The following is a 25,084-nucleotide window of genomic DNA, read 5'->3' on the forward strand; positions in this document are numbered from 1 at the left end:
ACATTTTTTTCCATCCTTTCACTTTCAGTTTGTGTGTGTCCTTACATCTGAAATGAGTCTGTGGTGGGCAGCATATATATGGGTCTTGGTGTTTATCTGTTCAGCCATTCTATGTGTTTTGTTTGGAGAATTTAGTCCATTTACATTTATAGTAAGTAGTGATAACTATGTACTTATTGCCATTTTGATAATTGTTTTCTGGCTGTTTTATAGTTCCTCTATGTTTCTTTCTTCTTCTCTTGCATTCTTCCCTTTTGGTTTGATGACATTCTATAGGGTTATGCTTAGATTCCTTTATCACTATCTTTTGTGTATCTACTATAGGCTTTTGCTTTGTGGTTACCATGTGGCTCACATGTAACAGCTTATATATATATATACACAGACACATAAATATATATGTAAGTGTATATATAAAATCATCTATTTAAAACTGATAGTTAAGTTTGAATGCATTCTAGAACTCTACATTTTGAACTCCCCTTCACATTTTATGTTTTTGATTTCACATTTTACATTTTTTAAATTTCATGTATCATTTAACTAAATTATTATTTTTATTACTTTTATTTTTTAAACTTCATAATAGCTTTGTAAGTGATCAATACACTACCTTTACTATATATTTACCTTTACCAGTGAGATTTTTACTTTCATATGTTTTCTTGTTACTAATTAGTGCCCTTTCTTTTTAGCTTAAAGAAGTCCCTTTAACATTTATTGCAGGTCTGGGTTAGTGGTGATGAACTCCTTTAGCTTTTGTTTGTCTGGAAAGCTCTTTATCTCTCCTTCAATTCTAGATAGTAACCTTGCTGTGTAGATTATTCTTGGTTGGAAGTTTTTTCCTTTCAGCCCTTTGAAAGTGCTGGCCTTCAAAGTTTCTGCAAAAAAAATCTGCTGATAGTATTATGGGGGTTCCCTTGTTTGTAACAAGTTTTTCTCTTGCTGCCTTTATGATTTAGCTTCAGCTTTTGACATTTTAACTGTAATGTGTCTCGGTGTGGGTCTATTTGGGTTCATTTTGTTTGGAACTCTCTGGGCTTCCTGAATCTGGATGTCTGTTTCCTTTTCCAGATTAGGGACGTTTTCAGCCATTATTCCCTTAAATAAGTTGTCTGCCTATTTCTCTCTCTTCTCCCTCTGGACCCATATAATGCAAATGTCATTCTGCTTGATGTTGTCTCATAGGTCCCTTAAGCTATCTCCACTTTTTGAATTTTTTTTTTCTTTTTGCTGCTCTATTTGAATGAGTTCCAGTGACCTCTATTCCAGACCACTGATTCTTCCTCTGCTTCTTGTAGTCTGCTATTGAACCCCTCTAGTGTATTTTTCAGTTCAGTTATTGTATATTTCATCTTTGTGACTTTTATTTAGTACTTACTTATATTTTCTATCTCTGTTTAAGTTCTCTCTGTGTTCATCTAGTCTTCTCCCAAGTTCAGTGAGCATCTTTATGACTAACATTTTGAACTCTGTTTCAGCTAAATTACTTATCTCCATTTCATTAAGGTTTTTTTTTTTTTTTTTTTTAAACCTGTGGTTTTATCTTTTCCTTGTGTTTGGAACAAATTCCTTTCTCTCCTCATTTTGCTTGACTCTCTGTGTGTTTCTATGTGTTAGGCAAAACAGCTGTCTTTCCCAGTCTTGAAGTAGTGGCCTTGTGAAGGAGATGAACCTTCTTGTTTAACCTTGCCCTACCTCTTGGTTATATTTTGAACCATTGTGATTGTCGTAGCACCCTGATTTATTCTTGGTAATTCCCAGTTGTTGAAGACTTGTGAGTGTTCCAGAGGGTGGGATCTCAGTTAGCCCTTAATTTCAGGCTGATTAGAAACTAAGCGGCAGCTTTTAAGGTATGCAAGTATACACAGTACTGTGAAAATGCAATTGTAAACCTTGCTGACCTCCGCACCAGGTGATCTACAGGTGTCCCATTAGTGAAGTTGCAAAAATCGGGGCTCCAGGTGAGTGTTTGATTTCATTTCTGGGAGGTACCAGTGAGCTGTAGTGAGGTCAAGGGAGAGCACAAAGGTGATATCCCCTAGACCTTCCGTAGCCTCTAGACGTATGGAAAACTGGAAGCCTGTCCATCAGGCTGAAGCTTCAAGACAGGTAAATAGGGCTTTTTCACAGGAAGACTGGGGGTGCATCACAGTCAGCTGTCTGTGTAGTAACTGGAGTGTGGTAGCCTGCCAAGAATAGTCTCTCTGATTGTTTCAGACTCATGGGGTCCCAAAACACAATCCCCCCTGGACACCTGAGCCAGGTGTTCAAGAGGCACACTGCATGTGTCAACTGGCTTTGGCAGGGATGCAGAAGTGGCATGAGGATGGGGCACGTACAGTGGGACTAACAAGGTGGAGAGAGAGCACAAAAATGGCACCTGCCGGCTTCTGTCTCCAGGAAGAGTCCCAACAGACTCCTGCCCCTCCCGCAGATGCTTTAAGATTAGTAAATAAATCTCCTTCACCTATGGTCTAGACCTTTTCATACTGTTGCTTTCGTGCTGGGTCCCAGGGCGAGTGAGTCTGTGTGCGAGCCCTTTCAGAGTGCGTTCCCTGTTCCCTACAGCCCTGTGGTTCTTCTGGATGTAAGTCCTGCTGGTTTTCAAAGCCAGGCATTTTGGGAGCTCTTCTTACCAGTGCACGTCCCAAGGGTTGGGATGACAGATGAGAGCACAAACCCCTGGCTCCTCAGGGAGAAGTTTTGTATTTGTGAGACCCCTCCCAATTTCAGGTCACCACACTGAGCGTGGGGTTCGGGCAAGATCACATCTCTGCTTCTCCTTCCCATCTTGATGTGGCTCTTGTATCCTTTGTTGTGGAGGAGCTGTTCAGCTAGTTTTCAGATCCTTTTCATAGGGAATTTTTCCATAGGTAGCTGTAAATTTGTTGTGCCCATAGAAGGAGGTGAGTTCAGGATCTTCCTACATCGCCATCTTGAACCGCCTCCTTCCTCAATCTCTGTCTTTACTGATTTTAACAATCTAGTTGTTTTATCCATTTCTGAGATGGTTGTATACAATCTCCAGCTCTGATTGTGGAGTTGCTTCTTCTTCCTTTAATTCTGTCAGGTTTTTTTTTGTTTGTTTGTTTGTTTTTTTGCGGTACACGGGCCTCTCGCGGTTGTGGCCTCTCCCGTTGCGGAGCACAGGCTCCGGACGCGCAGGCTCAGCGGCCATGGCTCACGGGCCCAGCCGCTCCGCGGCATGTGGGATCCTCCCGGACTGGGGCACGAACCCGTGTCCCCTGCATCGGCAGGCGGACTCTCAACCACTGCGCCACCCGGGAAGCCCTAATTCTGTCAGTTTTGCTTCTTATGCTTGGAAGATCTGTTGTTAGGTGCATACAGTTTTATGGTTGTTATGGCCTCATGATGAATTGACCTTATTATCATTGTGAAATAAACTTTTCTATCTCTGCTAATAATCTTTTTTGAAGCCTATTTTTTCTGAGATTAATATAGTCGTTCCAACCTACATGGCATATATTTTTCCATGTCTTTTCTTTCATTCTATCTGTGTTTTTATATCTGACATAAATCTCTTGAGGATAGCATATAGTCAGGTCTTGCTTCTCTTTAAATCCACCTGGCAATCTCTTTTAGTCCTTTATTTGTTCTTGTTCTCCTTCTCTTTTGTTCTTCTGTTTCTCTTTTCCTGTTTTGCTTTGGATTAATTGAATATTTAGAATCTCCATTTAATTTATCTGCTGACTTTATAGCTACACTTCCTTGTGTTATGTTTTAAAATTGTTGCTCTAGGGATTATAATACACATCTTCAGTTTATTTCACAGTCTGCTTAGAGTTAATATTTTATACTTCACATAAAATATAAAAACCTGGCAACCATATAGGTCTATTTACCACTCCTGTCAACCATTATACTATAGTTGTCATATGTATTACAGCTTCTTAAATCATGTCTCCAAACAATATTATAGTTTTTTGCTTTAAATGTATAGAAATATATGAATATATAATATATGTGTAAAATATATATCTATTTTAAAGTATGTGTAGTTTTTTCGCTTTTAAAAAATTAGGAGGAAAGTAGTTCTTGATATTTACCCATACCTTTCGTGAAGGTCTGAATTTCCCTCTGGTGTCCTTTCCATTCATCCTGAAGAATTTTCTTTAGTATTTTATGTGGTGCAAGTCTCCTGTCAACGCATTCTCTTAATTTTATTTTCTCTGAAATGTATTTATTTCACCTTCTTTCTTAAAGAATATTTTGACTGGATACAGGTTATTGGGTTGACAGTTTTTTCTTCACTGCTTTAAAGATTTTGTACCATTGTCAGCTGACCTCCATGCTTTCTGATGAGACGTCATTAGACTTGAATCATTATTATCTGATAGTAATGTGTCACTTTCGTCTCTCTCCTTTCAAGATTTTCCTTTCATCTTTGACTTTCAGCAATTTGACTATGTTGTGCCTAGGTGGAAATTCTGGATTAAAAGAAAATATTTTCTCTCCCTTTGCTTAGATTTCCTATATTTTCATTTATTTCTGTCATATTGCCCTTTATATCATGCAGCATATTCATAGTCGTAAGAGCTGTTTTCATGTCCTTTATGCTAATTCCAACATCTGGGTCATTTTAAGATTCACCTCCATTGAGGATGGGTTCCATTTTCCTGGTTCTTTATACGTTGAATAGTTTTGGGTTGCATCCTGGATATTGCCAATGCTATGTTGTATAGACTTCGGATTGCATTGTATTTCTTTGAAAATATAGTTTTAATGAGCAATTAACTTGGTTGGATTTACACTGCATACTCTGCCTCTTGGACAGGCGCACGAAGCGTAGTCTTTTCTTCTTCACTGTATTGCTTATAGTCTGCCCCTTATAGCCCTTAGGGGTCAGCCAGAGATTTGGGCAGAGTTTATGTGCCACGTTTGAGATTCCCCCTCTCTGGATTTTTCAGAGAGAGGAGTTGTGGCCCAGAGAATTTAGGAAGTTTGCCTCTAGTCTCTATGGAGACTGTTAAATCTTTACTTTCTTTTGTCCCTATGTCGAGGATTTCATGGATGAAGGAACATGGAAGCAACTTTTTAAGTCCACAACACAATCGGCACCACATAGACGCATATCACTCTTACCCTCATGTCAGTGATGATTTTGGTCCTGAGCTCCTTGCACGCCTTCCTGTCATACTACCAAATCTGTTAGCATGTGCCCTCATGAATCATTAATGGATTACAGCCTGTCACCATCCTTAAAAGTTTTGTTTTCCTTTTCTGCCTACATCTGTGCTGCTCTTTGCCTACTGGCTTGGCTCTCAGAACCTGTATTCCAGAGCATAAATGTATTAAAGCTATGGTCATAGTGGATGTTCTGAAAAACATGCAAGCTTTATAGAGCATCTAGTTTTAAGTCCCTCTTTAGCTTGTAGCAATTTCTTGATGACACCCAAATTCATGTAAAATGTACACAGACATCCAGTATTCAGGACGAGGTTAGTTTACTTCAAGGCAATCGAACGTAGCTTTGTTGTGGTCAAAATACCAAATAATCGCTGCCTTTCATGGTAAGTGTAGATGAGTCTATGTGACTATTATGAGACTCAAGGTGGAACGGGGCTGGACTAAGATGAAGAAAACCACCCTCCTAATATTGAAGGGATATTTTGGCTTTGCTATCTGCCTTTGGCAGGTTTTGATATCTGACATTGATTAAGAGTTTTCAAGAAAGACATTTCATTGTTAAAGTATGACAGTAGCCTTGGTTATCGGGAAAAAGCACATGTGAATTCCCAGAAATCCCATTTTACTTTCATTCTGGAGGAAGTTGTGCTTCCCCAGTGTAGCACCAAAGTAAACAGCTGCAGGCAATCCATTGATTTTAGCAGGAATTCACTGAAAATTTTTATAACCCATTTATGACTGAATTTTAGGACAGTTGAGGCACAGCAGATTCTTTTCTACATATCTCAGTGGAGACACTTTAGATTTGGGAAGCTGACTGACTGATATGTACTAGTTGTGGCTACCTGGGAAAGTGAATTAGCCACCCTGAAGCTTAGTTTTACGCATCTGTAAAAAGGAAAGGGAATGGAGAATCATAGTGGACTGTAGTAGCTGTTGTTTTTGACTGTTCAGCATGCTTTTTGGTCCCCTTTCTTATCACAGTAACGTCTCTTTCCTTTGGAAAACACCTCCCCCACCCCATGTGGACTGTCAATTATTATGGTTCCTCACTCACCTTCTGAGATGGGCATGTGACCTGGCTGGGCCAACCACTTGGGCCATATTCAGCTAGACTGGTGCTTGGTCCAAGGAGTGGCTGTGTGACCCGAGCCCAGCCATTCATAATCCTTCGATGGAATCAGAGGTGAAAGGCTTGTTCTCATCCTCTCATTGATGATGTTCTGTAAGAAAACAGGTCTGCATGAGTTGGTGACCATTTTTCTCAGCAACTGGTGAAGGTGAAAGTCTCTCTGCAAAAGGAAAGAATGAGGCCCAAAGTGAAGAAACAAACAGATGTAAGAGGCAGGTGGAGAGATGGACTCCTGTTGAGTAGGATCAGGACTGGGGCGAGCGAGCAAGGCACCAGGAGTGAAAATTTAAGGAGGCATTGCTCCCAGGGTCCTCCAAATGCGGGTCGACATTGCTTCCTAACATTTTGCCCCCTCACTTGCTGGACCCCAGTCCTGGCCCTGCTGGGCACTGTCTGAGCTTGGGTTCCTCCAGGAGCTGAAACTGAGACAGAGAATTGAGTGCAAGCAGTTTTTTGGAGGGGAGGTGATCCCAGGAAACACCTGAAAGAGAGGGGGAGTGAGACCCAGAAGGCAAGGCAGCCAAGGATGGGCATTTGGTGAAAGCACTCACCACTGAGGCCCTTGGACTCACCTCCATTCTGGAACTCAATGCCGAGGGTGCCTTGAGGCAGCCGAAGGTCAGAGAAGCTGATGTTTTTATGCACAGTTCCCTGTTCATCATTGATGGAGGGCTGCTTTAAGCAGCATTACCTCTCCTGCACTTTTTGGCTTATCCCGTCCAGGGCAGAAGAAGGTCCCCAGCAGAGAGTCACAGGTGTCCACAGTAAGCATCCTGAGGTGTGTGGAGGTGCAGGAGAGGGAACATGGGCAGGTACCATCAGTGCCTCCGCCTTTGTGCTCTTCCAGTCCTGTGAGCCTTATCCAGTGTCCTTACCAGCTACAGGAGCTGGCATCCTTTTTTGATTATGCAAGATCACGTTGGGTTCCCAGTATTTGCAACGTGGAGTAGAGTCCTGACCAATCAGAAACTCACAGTCATTGTCCTAGGAACTGGACCCCTCTTACCATCCTTGTTGCCCTAAAAGCCCAGTATGCTGGGCATTATTATCCCCATTTACATATGATGAGTCGGAAGCCTGGAGAGGACCCCACTGTCACACACAGCCTGTTTTGTTTCCACATGTTCCTCCCAAATACAGAAGTTAGGTTGAAACTAGCTTTAGTCACATGTGTATCAGCAGGAGACCATGGGGGTCAGGGGGACAGTGTCCATCAGTGTCCAAAAACACTGGACATTTGGTTTGGGAAGTAACATAACATAGAGGAAAGATCGTGGGCTTTCTAGATGGGGAGGCCTAGGCTCAGATTCTGGTCCCACTGTTTCTAGCCATGTGAACTTGGACCAGTCATAAAGCTTCTTCAAACCTATGTTTCCTCTTCTGAAAAACAAGAATGCCCATTTCTATCCTTATTATGTTCACATTTTCCTTAAAATCCTTGAGCATACAGAACATATTAATAATAGCTCTTTTAAATTTTGTTTAAAATTGTTTAAATAATTTGATCACTAATGCTTATTTACTAATTTCATCACTGGCGCCATTCCTGGGTTTGTTTGTCTTTATTAGGTTTCCTCCTGCTTATGAGTCATATTTTCCTGCTTCTTTGCATGTCTAGTAATTTTTTTGGACACTGGACATTGCAATTTTACTTTATTTATATGTTTTTATTGATTTACAATGTTAAGTTAGTTTCAGGTGTACAAAATAGTGATTTGATATGTTCATAGATTATACTACGTTTAAAGTTATTATAAAGTATTGGTTATATTCCCTGTGCCATACATTATATCCTTGTATCTATTTTATACCTAGTAGTTTGTACCTCTTAATTCCCTTCCCATCTCTTTCCCTTCCCCCCACCCCTCTTTCCTCTGGTAACCACTCAAATAGAACCTAGAGAAATGAGATCTACAATATATGAAATGAAGTATTCATTGGTTGGGATTAACAGCAGATTAGGCAGTGCAGAAGAAAAGGTTAACGAACTTGAAGATATAGCAATAGAAACTATACATGATGAAGCATAGAGGAAAAAAAATTAACAGATCCTCAGTGACTTATGGAACAAAATGCAATAGTTTAACATATGTGTAATTGGAGTCCCAGAAGGAGGGATGGGCATATAAAATATATTTGCAGAAATTGTGGCTGAATTTTTTTTTAATTGATGAAAATGATAAAATCAAATCCAAGAAGTTCAACTGACTCCAAGCAAGAGAAACACAAGGAAAACATCATCAATGATCATCATAATCAATTAATAAATAGTTTAAAACCATTAAGAGAAAATCTTAAAATCAACCAGAGAACAAAAGGACACATTGTGTTAGGAAATGGAAACTATGTAAGCCCAAAGACAATGGAGCGATATCTTTCTAGTGATAAAAGAGAAACAAAAATACCTTTGTACAATGAAGGCAAATAAAGACTTATAAAGAATGCCCTGAGTGATCTTACTGGGAAAATAAGGGGCAGAGACCATGCAGCCTCCAGCATCAGACCTGACAAATGGTTGGCATTTTTAAAATGCCTTCCCTGTCTTCTTGGCCCTGGGTGATGTGGTGGGTTCTGGAAAGTTTTAGGTAACCACCTGAAGGGGTGCGTCAGGGGAAGACCTGGCTCTCTTAGCTTCCTCTTTCCATCTGTCACAGCACATCTTGCCAAGGGATGGTCTTCAGCTTGCTCAGCTGCCTCTGCCATCAGAGTGTGAGATTCCTGAAAGCTTGGGATTGGTCATATTCACCTGCCAAGTCCCATCAGCACCTGGCTTAGTGCTCAGCAGGTGGGAAAGGCTCAATAAATGCTACCTAGAGAATGGATGAGGGGGAGAGAGACAGAAGAGGGAAAGCCCTGGTCTACGTAGCAGCCAGTGATGTGATAAAGCATGGATTGGATCACATGCTTGCTGCTTTCAGAATGAATGCCAACCTCTTCTGCTGGCCCCCAAGGCCCAGCAATCTGACTTGTGCCTAGTTTGCTGACACCTCTCTCTACCCCCTCCATCTTCCTACTCATTCCGCTCAGCCCATCTTCTCATCTCTCGAACATGCTGAACTTATTTCTAACTCGGAACCTTTACACTTGCTGTGCCCTCAGCCTTGATCACTTTCCCCCAGCACTCTGCAAGGATCACTCATACCATACAGAATTCTGCTCAAATGTCCCCTCAATGGGGGCCCTCTCTGAATATCCACCCCAAGCAGTTCATATCCATGTACCCTTTCTGGTCCCCTTTTCTTCAGTGCACCCGTCATTACCTGTAATTCCACTGCATGCTTATTAATTTGTCCTCTTAGTTGTTGGTCTCATGCACCAGAACATAAGCTCTCTCTGAGGGCAGCAATGTTCCCTCACTGTTCACAGTTGTATCTCCAGTACCTACTAAGCAAATATATATGTATAAAGTATAATACATATACACACATATGTATATTTACACATACATATATGTCTAATGCACATACATACACACACTCACTAATCAGCATATAGATATACGTATACACACATTAAGCAGTGTATATATACATATGAGCACACATATGAATATGCATATATACACACCTAGTAAGCTGTATACATAGACACATGCATATATATACACACACATCTACATGTATGTATATACACATACATATAGTATTTATAAACACATGTAAATGTATATGCATATAAGCAGTAAATATACGTATATACATATATATATATATATATATACACCCACTAAACAGTTTATATATAGGCAGATATACAGATACCCACCATATATTATATAGATACATATACACACTCATATATGTATACATATATATGTAAGCCCACAAAGCAGTATGTATGTATATCTACACACATATATATGCATGTATATACATACAAATACATGCATATATACATATCCACTAAGCAGTGTGTATATTTATATTCATATATAATATATACTTACATATACATGTGCATATGATACATATGACATATATGCTCTATATAATTAACTGAATGAATACATATTATGTAAATGAATGAAACACTTGACAATTAACCAATCAACTGCTAAGAGTTAGTTGACTGGTTTATACTGACTGGGGTTAGAATCCTGAGGAGAATTTCTCTATCTCCCCTGCTGCAAACTCTAATTTTTCACAAATGCCCCGTCAATTTCCACCTCTCTCCTGACTCACTCTCCACCTCCCACAGGTTGCTCTTGACCCCTTCGTTCGTTGAGCCATTGGACATTTTGCTCCTGCACCAGCAGAGAGAGTCCAGACTGGAGTGTCCTGCTCTGAGTCAACTTTGAAGTCAACAGGGCTTAATTATTTTCAAGGGAAGGAGGAAGATACCTTTGGGAGAACTTTCTGAGAAGTTTGCTTCCAAAGTGTGTTTCTTGGATTAGCAAATGGGCCCCGTGCTTAGAGAGTCATAGGGTTGAAGCAAAATAAACAGAGAGTTAATTAAAATTCATGGAATAGCCAGAGGCAGTCTGCACATAAAACAGCAAAAAGTGGCACAGATTTATATGATAATAGCTCTTTATGTCCCTCAAAGGAAGAGTCTGGGTAAAATTCAGCAAGAGTTGCACAGCTGATAATTCCAGACTCCACACTCTTATTATGCAATGATGATCATTTCTACACGCAAGCATATTATTAGCTGTCTCATTCCACATTCCAGATTTTCACATCTGCATGTGAATTCATGGTGTGAAAAAAAATTTTGATTAATAGCGGACTAACCAATTTAGTGCCCAGACTGCAACAAATCCATTTTGGAATTAAGTGGAGATTCGATTTTATATATATGTTTATAAGTTTGAATGTTCAGAAACATTTGACTTAGTGTTTTTTTCCTTTAAAAATGTAGTCTTTGGAAATCTTGTTCATCTTTTAAGATAAGGGTAGCATGGTGGAAAGCATAGCAGGATTTTGAGTCAGACAGTAAACGTTTATGCCAACTGTTCTGTCCCAGCATTAGTCTAGGTACTTGTGGTGGTGTGGCAAACAAGATGGACGAGGTCCCTGATGCCATAGAGCTGACAGTTTAGTAAGGGAGACAAATACACAAACAATATCCAACCGCGATTTCAATAATGAGAGTTGCTCAGCAGAAGATGCATAGTGCAATGACCTGGGAGGGTAGGCCTGCTTTCCTTGGAGGAGAGGGCAACAGAGAAGGCTTTGCTGAGAAGGAGACATTTAAGCCAAGGCCTAACTGCTAAGAAGGAAACAGACCATGTGGAGATCCAGGGGGTAGAGCATCACATACAAAAGGGGCAGCAGATGCAAAGGTCCTGTGGCAGGGACAGACTTAGTAATGGGGCCATGGCAGCAAATGTGTGTAAGATGCCCAGCCAACATTGTGTCTGCCACAAGCAGGGACTTGGAATATATGTTTGCTCTTTTCAGGACAACGCAAGAGTTAATCAGTTTATAGCAAAATGGTTAGAGAGCTTTGCCTCCAAGTCTGACAGAGCTGAGTTGGAATTCTGGTCAACCAGATGACTCTGGGCAAGTTACCTAACTTCTCTGTGTTTCCAAAGTGAGCTGTTATTCTTATGTAAGAATCATTTTTAGAATTCTTAAACATGATACTTTTACTAGAAGCTTTTACTGTTCATGCAGACATCTTTTATAAGCGGTGGAATCCATTTCTTTTTAATGAATATTTATTCCTTTCATATTAATTAGTCCATGTTTGGCTTGAAGCATAGGTTGGAGGAATTTGCTGGCTCCCAGGGATCACTTTATTAGGAGCTAAATATCACAGGAAATGCAAGCTCATTCGCGAATGGCTTTCAAGCGTAGGCCAGAGCAAATGATCCATTACTGACCAATTTAACAGACGTCATTGCTCGTTTGCATTTCGCATTTTCCAACAATGACGTCTCATTTCATATTCTGGATGAGCCTTCCCAGGCCTTTTTACATCTGTAAAGTGGTCTCAACCTTGCTTCACCCTAAAAGATACATTTCCAGCACTAAGGGTGTCAGAAGGCACCAACGTTGGTCCTGGACCCTTGCCCCCATGACTACTTTTTGGTGTTTCCTGACAAAGTGATGTCCCTTATGACTCCAGAGGGAAACTGTGTGCATAAGCAGTGGCATTATTTATAAAACACACGATCACCTCTTGGAATTACCTCCAAACTCTCCTCCACCCTGTTGCCAGAAAGAACTCCTCTCCCCCTCAAAACCCACATTTTCCATGTTGTTTGTTTGTATGTTCTTTCCTTTATTCATTCATTTGCAATTGTATACCTAGGATCCACTTTTTAAACCCTTCTGTATCTCCCCAGTGCCCTCAGGATAAAAGCCAACTGTATTGTTCTGCTGGTGCTGATGTGACAAAATCCCACAGGCTGGGGGCCTTAAACCACAGGAGTGATTGTCTCACAGTTCTGGAGGCCAGAGGACACCAACCCAATTGGGTTGCCCTCATGACCCCATTTTAACTCAGTTACCTCTTTAAAAGTCCTATCGCCGGGGCTTCCCTGGTGGCACAGTGGTTGAGAGTCCGCCTGCCGATGCAGGGGACACGGGTTCGTGCCCCGGTCCAGGAGGATCCCACATGCCGCGGAGCGGTTGGGCCCGTGAGCCATGGCCGCTGAGCCTCTGCGTCCGGAGACTGTGCTCCGCAACGGGAGAGGCCACAACAGTGAGAGGTCCACGTACCGCAAAAAAAAAAAAAAAAAAAAGTCCTATCGACAAATGTATCACATTCTGAGGTACTGGGGGTCAGGGCTTCAACATACAGATTTGGGGAAACACATTCAACCTGCATCACTGACCTTTAAACATGTCATTCAAAGCCATCTGTCACCTGCTCCTCACTCACCTTTGTCACCTCATCTTTTGCCATGATCTCCATGATGTCTGTCATGCACTGTCTCAGGGTGAACACCAGGGAGTATCACCTGATACAGGTCAGAACTCACAGATGAAGTGTCCGCGGGACAGGCGCACTGTTTCTTAGCATCTTAAGGAGAGACTGACTTGGCTTAGAGCGTAGCTGTGGGGCATAGAGCTGACAGTTTAGTAAGGGAGACACCTTACTGTGCCCCAATCAAGGCGTGTCTCCCCATGCTGCTGTCTCTTTTTATGCTGACTGGGGACAGACAGTTTAGAATCAAGTACCAATCAGTTTTAGCTTCCTGTGCTTCCAAATGCCCAGCACTGGTGGCCTTAGTGACTCCTTGGGTCCATGAGAAGTTGAAATCAGGTGCTGACTTCTGATCCTGGCTAGCTCATTGCCACATGTATTAGTCAATGTTCTCCAGGGAAACAGAACTAAAAAGAGGTGTGTGGATATAGATATAGATAGATTTATTTAAGTAATTGGCTCACATGATGATGGAGACTGGCAAGTCTAAAAATCTGCAGGATAGGCTGTCAGGCTAGAGACCCAGGAAGTTGCTGATGTTGCTGTAAAAGGCCAAAGGTCATCTGCTGCAGAATTCCCTCTTTCCTGGGGGAGGTCAGTCTGTTGTTCTATTCAGACCTTCAACTGATTGGATGAGGCCCACCCACATGGAGAGCAATCTGCTTACTCAAAGTCCACCTTTTAAAATTCATCACAAATTAATTTTATCTAAAAGCACCTTCACGGAAACATACAGAATCATGTCTGACCACATGTCTGGGCACCATAGCCCAGCCAAGCTGGCACATAAAATCAACCATCACACCAAATAATTGTGAAATTGTTCCTGAGCTCCTTCTTGGGCCACTTCTGCACATCTCTACAATGTTCTCTGGTCTTACCTTCAGTACATGTATGAATGATGATCATAATCACAATAATAAGCAATAATTTAGTAAGTGCTTACCATGTAACCCTCACAACCACCCACTAAGATAAGTACACTGCTACCCCCATTTTACAGATGGGGAAGTTGAGAACGCTACTAACACATGCTGAAGTGCACCATGCATGTTCCATCTCTGTGTACTTAGAGAGGGGCTGTGCACTCTCCTGGTAATGCACTTCCTTCCCCCTCTTCCTACACCTCCATCCTCATGAAGCCAACCCTTGATGACTGAGAAACAGTTCAAATGCAGCCTCTTCCAGAATGTCTTTCCCTAATCCCATATCCTGGTTAGGATCCGTCTTCTCAGGTCCCTTAGTCCCATGTGCTCACCTATCCTATAGCACTGTTCTTTCCTAAGTAGTAATTATCCATTTCTCCAGCCAGCCAGCCACAGATGTCAACTAGATGTTCCAGGCACTGTTCTAGTCATTGAGGAGGGAGCAGTGAATAAAAGGAAAATCCCTATCTCTATGGGGTTTACACCACAGTGGGCGAGACAGACAAAGGGAAAACAAACAAACCAAGAAGCATGTGCTGTTATGGAACTTGGCCAGGGTGATGGAGGAAACAGGGAGGGAGAATGGGGACTGAGGAGGGATTAGCTCATTCACACATGGAGGACAGGGATGGCTTATAGGATAAGGTGATTCATAGGTAGAGCCTGAAGGAGGTGAGGACCCAAGACTGGACACCTGGGGAAGAGCATGGCAGACACAGGAATGGCACAGGGGCCATGGTGGGAAGTGAGCAGGGAGGAGAGTAACAGATGGAATTAGAGGGGACTTGGGGCCACGCCATGTAGGGCCCAGTGACCTGAAGTGAGCGACTTTGTCTTTCACTCTTGAGTATTGTTTGTTTATCCCATTGAACCTTGAGTTCCTAGAGCAGTGTCATATCTTCATGGCTAGCATAATGCCAGGACCATGACAGGCATTTCACACATGTTTATTGAGTGAAATATTCATCCAAATGAGTATTTTTCTTGAAGCTAACTTTTGATCACTCTAGTGAGGCCACCATTGGTCACAGCCCACATGGACTTTCTGTGCCAGAAACATCATCGTATAGTTTGTGTATCAGATGGAGATGTTCTCAGGAGTGAGAAACAGAAAATCTGCCTTATAGTGGCTTAAACAAAGAGGGTTTATTTTCTCACATAACAAGAAGTCTGAAGGTAGGTGGCACTATGATAACAGGTTCAGTAACTCTGAGTCCTTCGTAGCTTCATGGTCACAAGGGGCTGCTGCAGCTCCAGACATTACATATGTGCTCAAGGTAGAAAGGAGAAGAATAGTGGCCAAGGGGAGAAAAGTGGAACCATCTGTAGCTATTTCCTTTTATTCAGAAAGCAAGACTTTTCTTAGAAGCCAATAGCAGACTAATATTTCATTGGCAAGAACTATGGCTACTTCTGGCTGCAAATGAGTATTTAATGGATCATACTGCCTCCTTGAAGAAAATTGTCCTATTCAAAAGGAAGAAGAGGGAGGATGCATTTGGGTAGTTAACAATCATTGTCTGCCAAAGACAGTCTTCTTGTCAGATAAGGATATTTGAACAGCAATACCTAGCATGATCACTCTTTTTTAGTGACCTTATTTAATCTTAATTTTTTTTTTTTTTGCTTTTCCCTAAATTGGTTGTTTCCCAGAATCTTGCTCCTGTGAGCATAACCAGTGTCCGTTAATGTCGCCCTATAGCTGTGCATCAGTCAACAGCATCTGCTAAGTGTCCTCAAGCTGGGGGTGGGGTGGGAAGCACAGAGAAGGTCAACTGAGGTGAGAAAGGGCATCCAGGCTGGTCCGTGGAAGGGCAGAGCCAGCCTTTGCACCAGCACAGCTCTGGGTTACCAGCACAGCTCTGGCTTCTCTGATTCTGGGTGACCTGTCCCCCCAGAGCTTGGCTTGCCTGAGCTGAAAAGTGAGGGTTACAGTCCTGACCATCAGGGTCACTGAAGATGCAGGCAGACAAGGACTTTCCTGAAGAATCCAGCGAAGTGATTCTCAGCTAGCCTGCTTATCAGACTCCCCCCAGGGAGTTTTTACAAAATACAACATCCCAGGACCCTCGCAGACCTCTGGGGGTGCCACAGAACCGAGGCCATCAGTGCTTTGATGGTAAGATCCGGCTGAGGACCACCAGGTGCTGGTGTGATGGAGGTTCTCAGCACGCATCCCTACCCCTTCTCTGCTGAATTGGGGTCAGTTCCCAAATTCCTGATGCACAGTGTGCTTGACACGTGCCATTCTCACGGCAAATCGCCTGAAATCCATGCTCGCTAGCATTTATTTATCTGTGCCAATAAATTGTAATTAATAATGATAACATCAGGCGTCCTAATTGAATTAGTCTAATGAGGAGCGTTAACTGGGTGTTTGCCTGTCAGCAGCTTGGGTGGCTTTGGCCAAATTGCTCATCCCTTGGCTCATTACCTGTGATTTCTAGTGGAAAGCGCTATGTGCTGACCTGCTCAGGAGCCCTGGGGCCACTGGGGACCCGCCTCTTCTGTTCTGAAGGCTCCCAGGATGTGGGCAGAGCTGCCTGTTGGTGAGGAGGGCTGACGTTGCCTCTGGAACACCTGTCCTGAGCCCAGGAGGCTGAGATGCTGCTTTAGTTTTAGCAGATCCCCTCCGTCACGGGGTCGCCTTGGGCTTCAGAGCTGGGAGGACGGGCAGGCCCTCCTGCTGTGAGTCCAGGCATGGAGGACCCCACCTCCCTCGAGCACACAGGGCCTGGTGGGCCTTGTCTTAACTGAAATTCCAGCGCCTCTGTGGACTCCCGCTCAGGCCTGGAGGTCAGGGTGGCCCTCAGGTCAGGAGATGGTGATGCCCGCAAGGGGTGAGGCAGGGGACGGCCTGTAGGAAGGGTATTCTAAGCAGAGGGAACAGAACATGCTCGTGCTGGGGGTCAGGGACCAAGGTGACAAGTTCACATGTCTGAGCCTCTGGAAGCTCGGGCTTCCATAGGGCACCAGGCAGCATGGCTCCTGCCTTCCTGGTGCCTGGGGTCTGCCTGTCAGTCAGTAAACAGGGCAGATCCAGTGTAGGAAGCAGCCCAGTAGAAATAGGGCTGTGGGAGCCCACTGGGAAGGCTGTTGAGGCAGCCCCCCCGAAATAAAAGGAAGCCTCCTACAGAAAGTAACGAATGAGCAGAGACAGCGCTGGTGGGTGAGCGGGAGGGAGGGGGTCATGGGCCAGGGAGGAAGTGAGAAGGGGAGAAAGCAGTGGTGGTGGAGAAACTCTTTAAAGAAATTCTAAGGGGGGTGAGGTAGCTGGCATGAAGGGGATGTGTGCGTGTGTGGTGTGTGTATGTGTATGTGTGTGTATTTGTGTGTATGTGTATATATGTGTGTGTGGTGTGTGTATGTATGTGTATGTGTGTGGTACGTATGTCTCTGTGTGGTGTGAGCACGCACTTGCCTGTCAGAGGTGACGGAGGCACGGAGGACTTTGAATGACAAGACACAGACCTTGAACACTTCCTGAAGGTGAAAGAAAGCCCCTGCAGGGCTTCAAGTCTTTCATTTTGGGGAAGTTCCCACTGGGCAGAAGGACATGTGCAGAGACCAGAGCCGAGGAGACGCTGCTGGTGACGAAGCTATTACGGCGAAATGTTCCCGCCTCTGAAATCTCAAGCACTAACTCTAAGTACCAGCAGTCACTCTGGTCACAGGGACTTAGGGGGAGAGGACACAGGCCAGGGGATGGGGCTGGAATGTGGAGTCCCGGGCGCTGATTGGGGAGTTAATGCACTCAGGGCTCAGGGTTGCGTCCCAGGCTCAGCAGTGTGCTCAGCTCCCCACCAGCCCATGTTTCCTGGGCACCTGTGTGGGCCACATGCTCTGCTGGGCTCTGTGGACACCTGACTGTAGACCTGCGGGGCTCAGATGAAACGCACTGCACAGGAAGGATCACAGAGGTGCCTGGCCGAGTTGGTCAGCCAGAAGTCGATGGCCATGATGGACATTTACAGACTGTCTTAGTTTCCTGTGTCTGCTTTAATACACGGGGTGATTTAAAACGGCAGAGGTTTATTCTCCACTGTTCCGGAAGCTCTGGGAAGGATCTGTCCCGGGCCTGTCTCTTGGCTACTGGGGTTGCGGCTATCCTAGGCCTTCCTTGCCTTAAAGATGCATCATCTCTCCAATCTCTGCCTTCTTTTCTCTTATTATAAAGACACTGGTTGATTTGGGGCCCGCCCTAATCCTAGATGACACATCTTGAGAGCCTTAATTATATCTGCAAAGACCCTTTAACCAAATAAAGTCTCCGTCACAAGCTGAGGGGGTCAGAACTGTTCAACCAGGACTACAGCCTGCCTGTCCCCTCCTATTTGGTTTTGTGCATTGCATTCCCTGTGCCACAGTCATCCTGCCTGACAGAGAGCCTGAGGGCTGGTCCCACCTGTCCCAGCTTCCTTGGGTCTGCAACGTGAAGGGATTGGCTCCAGCCACCCTGGCAAGCCAGTAAGAAATGTCACCCCAAGCTCCAGCCATGGGACCGTGTGTCCTGGGAAGCATGCCTCCCTCCCAGCACCCTGCCCTGCCTTCAGATAAGTCCTTAATGATGGTTGTGATGACAGTACCAGTAATCACAATAATAACTGCATTTGCTGAGAGGCCTCTGTCCCGGGAGCATTAAATGTCCATAACCCTACGGGAAGTAAAGAAAACTCACCTCCACTCGGTACCTCCAACATGACAGCACCACAGCACGCCCTTCACAGCACCCCCTCCCATGTCCTCACAACAGCCCTTGGAGTAAGAACAAACCACCCCCATTTTACTGATGAGTAGACTGAGGCTCAGAGAGGGTGGTTGCACAGCAAAGAACTGGAATATAAGCCCTGCTCAGAGTGACCCGAGAACCCAAACTCTTTCTGTGTCTCTGAGACTTCCTAGCAGACCTTTGTCTCTACTCAGTGCCTTAGACTTGTCTTCGGTCTTTTTTTCATTTTAGCCTCTCTGTCCCCTGGTCAGGTTGAGTCAGCCATTGCTACCTGCCTTGCTTGGCCAGTGAAGAAGCAAGGGCAGAGGAGCCAGGGATACGTGCAAGAGGGCCATGAGCAGAGCCCAGCTCTCCAGACCCCGCGTCCAGCTCTGTGTTCCTGAGAAACATAGAGTGTTTCTAAGATGCCTTAGAAAATAGATTCAAGCCCTCAGTGTATAGAGGAGGAAGTTAAGGGATCCCAGCCACACCTTTTCTTTTATTTTTTGTCTTTTTACTTTTGTTTGTTGTTTTGTTTTTTAACATCTTTATTGGAGTAAAATTGCTTTACAATGTTGTGTTAGTTTCTGCTGTATAACAAAGTGAATCAGCCATATGCATACATATATCCCCATATCCCCTCCCTCTTGCATCTCCCTCCCACCCTCCCTATCCCACCCCTCTAGGTGGTCACAAAGCACCGAGCTGATCTCCCGGTGCTATGCAGCTGCTTCCCACTAGCTATCTGTTTTACATGTGGTAGTGTATATATGTCAATGCTACTCTCTCACTTCGTCCCAGCTTACCCTTCCCCCACCCCCCCCCCAACCCGTGTCCTCAAATCCATTCTCTACGTCTGCGTCTTTATTCCTGTCCTGGCCCTAGGGTCATCAGAACCTTTTTTTTTTTTTTAGATTCCATAGATATGTGTTAGCATACGGTATTTGTTTTTCTCTTTCTTACTTACTTCAGTCTGTATGACAGACTGTAGGTCCATCCACCTCACTACAAATAGTTCAGTTTCGTTATTTTTATGGCTGAGTAATATTCCATTGTATATATGTGCCACATCTTCTTTATCCACTCATCTGTCGATAGACACTTAGGTTGCTTCCATGTCCTTGCTATTGTAAATAGTGTTGCAATGAACATTGTGGTACATGTGTCTTTTTGAATTATGGTTTTCTCAGGATTTATGCCCAGGAGTGGGATTGCTGGGTTGTATGGTAATTCTATTTTTAGTTCTTTAAGGAACCTCCATACTGTTCTCCACAGTGGCTGTATCAATTTACATTCCCACCAACAGTGCAAGGGGGTTTCCTTTTCTCCACACCCTCTCCAGCATTTCTTGTTTGTAGATTTTTTGATGATGGCCATTCTGACCTGTGTGAGGTGATACCTCATTGTGATTTTGATTTGCATTTCTCTAATGATTAATGATGTTGAGCATCCTTTAACTCTTAGAGGAAAACATAGGCAAAACACTCTATGACATAAATCACAGCAAGATCCTTTTTGACCCACCTCCTAGAGAAATGGAAGTAAAAACCAAAATAAACAAATGGGACCTAATGAAACTTAGAAGCTTTTGCACAGGAATGGAAACCATAAATGAGATGAAAAGACAACCCTCAGAATGGGAGAAAATATTTGCAAACAAAGCAACTGATAAAGGATTAATCTCCAAAATATACAAGCAGCTCATGCAGCTCAATATCAAAAAAACAAACAGCCCAATCCAGAAATGGGCAGAAGACCTAAATAGACATTTCTCCAAAGAAGGTGTACAGATTGCCAGCCACACCTTTTCATCAGCATGGAGCTGGCCAAGACCCCAGGCCTCAACCTCTTCTTTGACTTGTAAATCCAAGCCTTCAAGCTCCAGGCAACGTCCTGTACCAACCTCTCTTCCTTATCTGGTACCCAAAGTCAGACCTCCAAACCCTATTCAAATCCTGAGCTCTGCTTTGAAAGCCAGAATTCTAATCCCATTTTGAAGAGTCTCTGCTAGTTCCTGAGCTGTCTCCGAGCTGCTATGAGTGTCACCCTCCTCCTTCCCGCCCACCCCCCTACCCTGCCCCGGAAGGTGAGAGCCATCTCTCAGCACCTTTGCCCCTCGTCAGTCATACCAACAAGAGCTGGGGCTGGGAGGGGTCTTCCTCTGACGGGGGCATTGCCCAGACTCAGCTTTTCGAGATGATGCAGCCAACTGGATTTCAGGGCTCCCAGCCCTGGCAGAGACCGTGTCTACTCCACATCTCTTCTGAGAAGGCAAATGAGGAGTGAGAGAGATGAGAAACCCTAATTAGTGGAACGATCTGCCCCCTGTGTGTCTGCCTGCGGACGTGGGTCTCAGGGCTCTGGAAGTCTCTCTTCAGATTCCTGCGAACCAGGGCCCCAAGGGGCTTTTGTCCAGCACACCTTTGCCTTCTGTGGTTTTATATTTTCAAGTTCACTGGTAAAGTTCTTGGGCCTTCAACCTCATGCCACTAATCGTACTGCCTGGAAAAGCATTCTTTTGGAGATTTCATGAAATGTGCTTCTTAAGACATTGAGATTCGGGTGACATTTATCATCCCCCAGACACAGCTGGGCACTCCCACTTCCTTGGTCTCAGTGGGGCAGGGTGGGCTTTGATAACTCTGTTCAGACAGATGCTGAGACAGAAGCTCAGAAAGACAGCAAGAACCAGAGTGGGAATTGGAATTCAGGCTTTTCCCTACCGTCTTGTATCTGCCTCAGATTCATAGCACATCGGAGCAAAAAGGGTCCAATTTCCAATAGAAGACCAATTTGGGACGCCCAGAGAAAACACCGAATTCCCAGGCCCGTAACCATATCCCTCGTGTTCTCTATCACAGGCCTGTTCCCAGGGAGGATGCATCATTGGTGCGTCCTGGGAAGGCAGAGAGCCTGGGTTTGAGTCCTGAGGCGTGAGGAAGGTCTAAAACCTTTCTGTGCTTCTCTTCCTTTATCTGTCAAGGGAGGGTAATAAAACTACTTACTGTACGGGGTTGAATAGTATCCGTCCCCAAATTCATGTGATGAAGCTGCTAGCAAGGGGCATCAAGGATTGATAACAACCCCCAGAAATGAGAAGAGGCAAAGAAGGACCCTCCCCGAGAGCCTGCAGAGGGGACGTGGCCCTGGCAACACCTTAATTTGGAGCTTCTGGCTCAGAACTGTGAGACGGTAAATTTCTGCTATTTTGAGCCCCCAGTTTGTGGTACTTTGTTATGGCAGCCCGAGGAAATGAATACGATTCCCCATCAGGATGTTGGGAATACAGGACGTGTTCACCCTGCTACTTTTTTCCAGCCACACCATACTCCTTGCCGGGTGTCCTAAGGCTCTATGTTCTCCTTTATATCTTCCCTTTCCCCTAAAAGCCTCTTTGTTTGCCTTTGCCATCTTTCCATCCTTTCATGCCCACCCTCTGGCATTAGTGCCTCGAGAGAGCCTTCTCTGACAGCATGTCCCCCCTCCCAGCGCTGCCCCTTGTGAGTAAGGGCGTCACTCAAAAATCAGACTGTTGTGGGTTTGAATCACTGTCCTGACACCGAGGGGCTTGTTGAACTCTGGGCAAGTTAACTAGTGCACACGGGGCTGCAGCTTCCTCATGCTCAAGGGAAGGTGGAGGCTTTATTCGCAAGGTTCTGGTGGGGATTACGTGAGATAATCAAGGAGACAGTTTGCTCAGTCTCCCAAAGTAGAGTGCTCAGTACAGGAGCTGCCACCATTGCTGTCACCACTTCTCCTTTGCTCCCCCAGGGCCCCTGCGCCTTAGTTTGGGTCTCCCCAAGGGCCCTGGAGAGGAAGCAGGCACAGGTAGTGAGTTGGGAAATGAGTCAGGGAAGGAAAGGCAGGAGGCTGCTGGTAAGTGTGTGCCGTCAAGCCAGTTAGCCCTGTGGGCAAACTCTCAAACTCCGGGAGCCGTGGGATGGACAAGGGGTCTGGGGTGCAGATGCCCCAGCTGCCTGCATGGGCCGAGTGTTGCTTCTGTGGACCTTCACTCTTCGGCATCGCCAGTCTGTTACAGCAACGCGGGCTCTGCTGGCAGACAGGATCGTCGGTCAAAGAGAAGCGGGGCTGGCGATGGAGGTGTGAGCGGAAGTGGGGAGGGCGGGGGCCACGGGAGGCACAGATACGTGTATCTCAGCATCGTAGATATTGGTGCATCTGTCTGTTTTCCTCCCAGGCTATGAGCTCCTTGAGTGCAGGGCTGCCTCTTCCCCCTCCTGTTTCTGCAGCTGCTTTTTCAGCACTTTCTTAGTGTAAATACCTGATCAACAGGTGAATCTGGTCCAGCTCTTCCATTTTGCAAATATTGGAGAGGTTGTGGCGTAGCCAGCACTGCTCCACTAGCAAGATTTCAGAACCAAGACTTGAACCCAGGGGTAGGGATGCCGTGAGGGGCTGCCTTTTTGTTCCTTTGAAACGTTGGCCTGAATGTTCTCCCTTTTGGCTGTCACTCAGGTCTGCATCGTGCAGAAGCGAGACACTAAGAAAATGTACGCGATGAAGTACATGAACAAACAGAAGTGCATTGAGAGGGACGAAGTCCGGAACGTCTTCCGGGAGCTCCAGATCATGCAGGGGCTGGAGCATCCTTTCTTGGTCAATCTGTGGTGAGTGATTCCATCCGGGGCTCCGGTGAGATCCTCATTATGGAGGCAAATGCAAATCTGGCTCTGCTAGAAGGAAGCTTCTGTACTGTAGAGAGAAAGAAATGAAATTTTCTGGGTTCAGATATTCTTATGAATATTTCGTTGGGTACACTTTCTGATGAAATCATTAAACATAGGCTTAATTTTCATTCGGTCCTCTTACCTGGTGAATCAGAATTGAAATAGGTTTAGAAGAGAAGGTTTCTGTATGTTCGAGAACACATGTAGAATGTGATAAGAGGATGCCAAATGGAGCCTTCTAAGGGGAATTTAACTTTCTTAGAAAATTACACCCCCAGTGTTTGTGGCAAGCAGGACTTGCCATGAACATGAGGAGCTGACGTTTTACTCCACTTAGGATGGCTGCCTGGTGTGGACATGCTAAATTCCAGGTTTTGAATCTGGCCGATGAGGCCCGCTAGGAGCCATGTTCTGGAACTTTCTCTCCCTCCCACCCCTGGCTATCATCTCTGCTTTAATTTGTGTCCTAGATTTGCCCCTTTGCTGGTTGTTTCCCTGCCTCTGTGTCTTTGCATGTGAAGTCTCCTCTTCCTGAAACTTCCGCCTTCCTGTCTCCCCAGCTTCCTCTGACCAAATGCCGTGCATTCCTTTGGTTCAGCTTTCGAGGTATGTAGGCGAGGAGGCTTCACTGCCCCACAGGCTGGGTGAACACTCCTCATGTCTCCGCCTTGACCTGTGCTTGACCCAACATAGCCTGCATCACCTTGAACCCAAATTATTGTTTATTTATCTGTGCTTACTAAGAAATCACTTGCTCCTTGAGAACAAAGACTGTTTCCTGGTTCTTTGTTTCTGGGAGTCTAATACAGCCTCAGACATGTTGGGGGCACTTTATCAATGTTTCCTGAGCTGGATTTTGTTGAAGGGGAGAGAACAGGCTATTCTAGGAAACAAAATCTGACAGTTGCATTCTGCATCTTTTGATCTTCAGAACATCCTTTCTGATGGGAAAGTCTAGCCTAGCCTGAATCCCTAATATCACCAATTATTTCTCTTGCCCTTCATATATAGAAGCACTCTGAACACTGGGTGATAGGACAAGGAGGGACATCAGTTGTCCTGTTTGAGAAAATCCAAGTCTGCCCAGCAGATGCCTCAGACTTGGGCATTTCTGTGGGCAAACGCCATACTGTGTGTCATACACTAGAATCTGGGTAACAAGTGTGCATTTGTCATGTCTCCAGCCACCCAAACACTTCAGTTTTTTGGGGGCAATAAACCTCTTCATGTTTTGATTGTGGTACGAGGAAATGTTTTAAATTTATTTTTTATTGCGGTGACATTTGGTTTATAACATTACATAAATTTCATGTGTACAACATTATATTTCTGCTTCCATATACCCTACAGTGTGCGCATCACCAAAAATTAAGCTTCCGTTCATCACCATACAGTTGATTCCCTTTACCCATTTCACTCCCCTTCCCCCAGCCCATCCCTTTCCTTCCGGTAACCACTCCTCTGTTCTCAGTATGTATGTACGTGTTTGTTTTTCATTGATCTGATTTGTTCCTTTATTTTTTGTTTGTTTGCTTTTTATATTCCACATATGAGTAAAATCATACAATATTTGTCTTTCTCCATCTGACATATTTACCTTAGC

At 44.5% G+C, this 25,084-nt stretch overlaps 1 protein-coding gene across 4 annotated transcripts in view; it reads left to right on the forward strand.

The window, feature by feature from the left end:
- Positions 1 to 25,084, forward strand: part of STK32B (serine/threonine kinase 32B) — a 342,630-nt gene that overhangs the window by 92,478 nt on the left and 225,068 nt on the right. For all 4 annotated transcript variants that reach the window (XM_060011802.1, XM_060011803.1, XM_060011804.1 and 1 more), the window contains exon 3: positions 23,270 to 23,421. In XM_060011802.1, coding sequence (XP_059867785.1) covers positions 23,270 to 23,421 — 152 coding nt within the window. The remainder of the gene's footprint in view (positions 1 to 23,269; positions 23,422 to 25,084) is intronic.

This window comes from Delphinus delphis, chromosome 5, assembly GCF_949987515.2.
Source record: "Delphinus delphis chromosome 5, mDelDel1.2, whole genome shotgun sequence".
Lineage (NCBI taxonomy): Eukaryota > Metazoa > Chordata > Mammalia > Artiodactyla > Delphinidae > Delphinus > Delphinus delphis.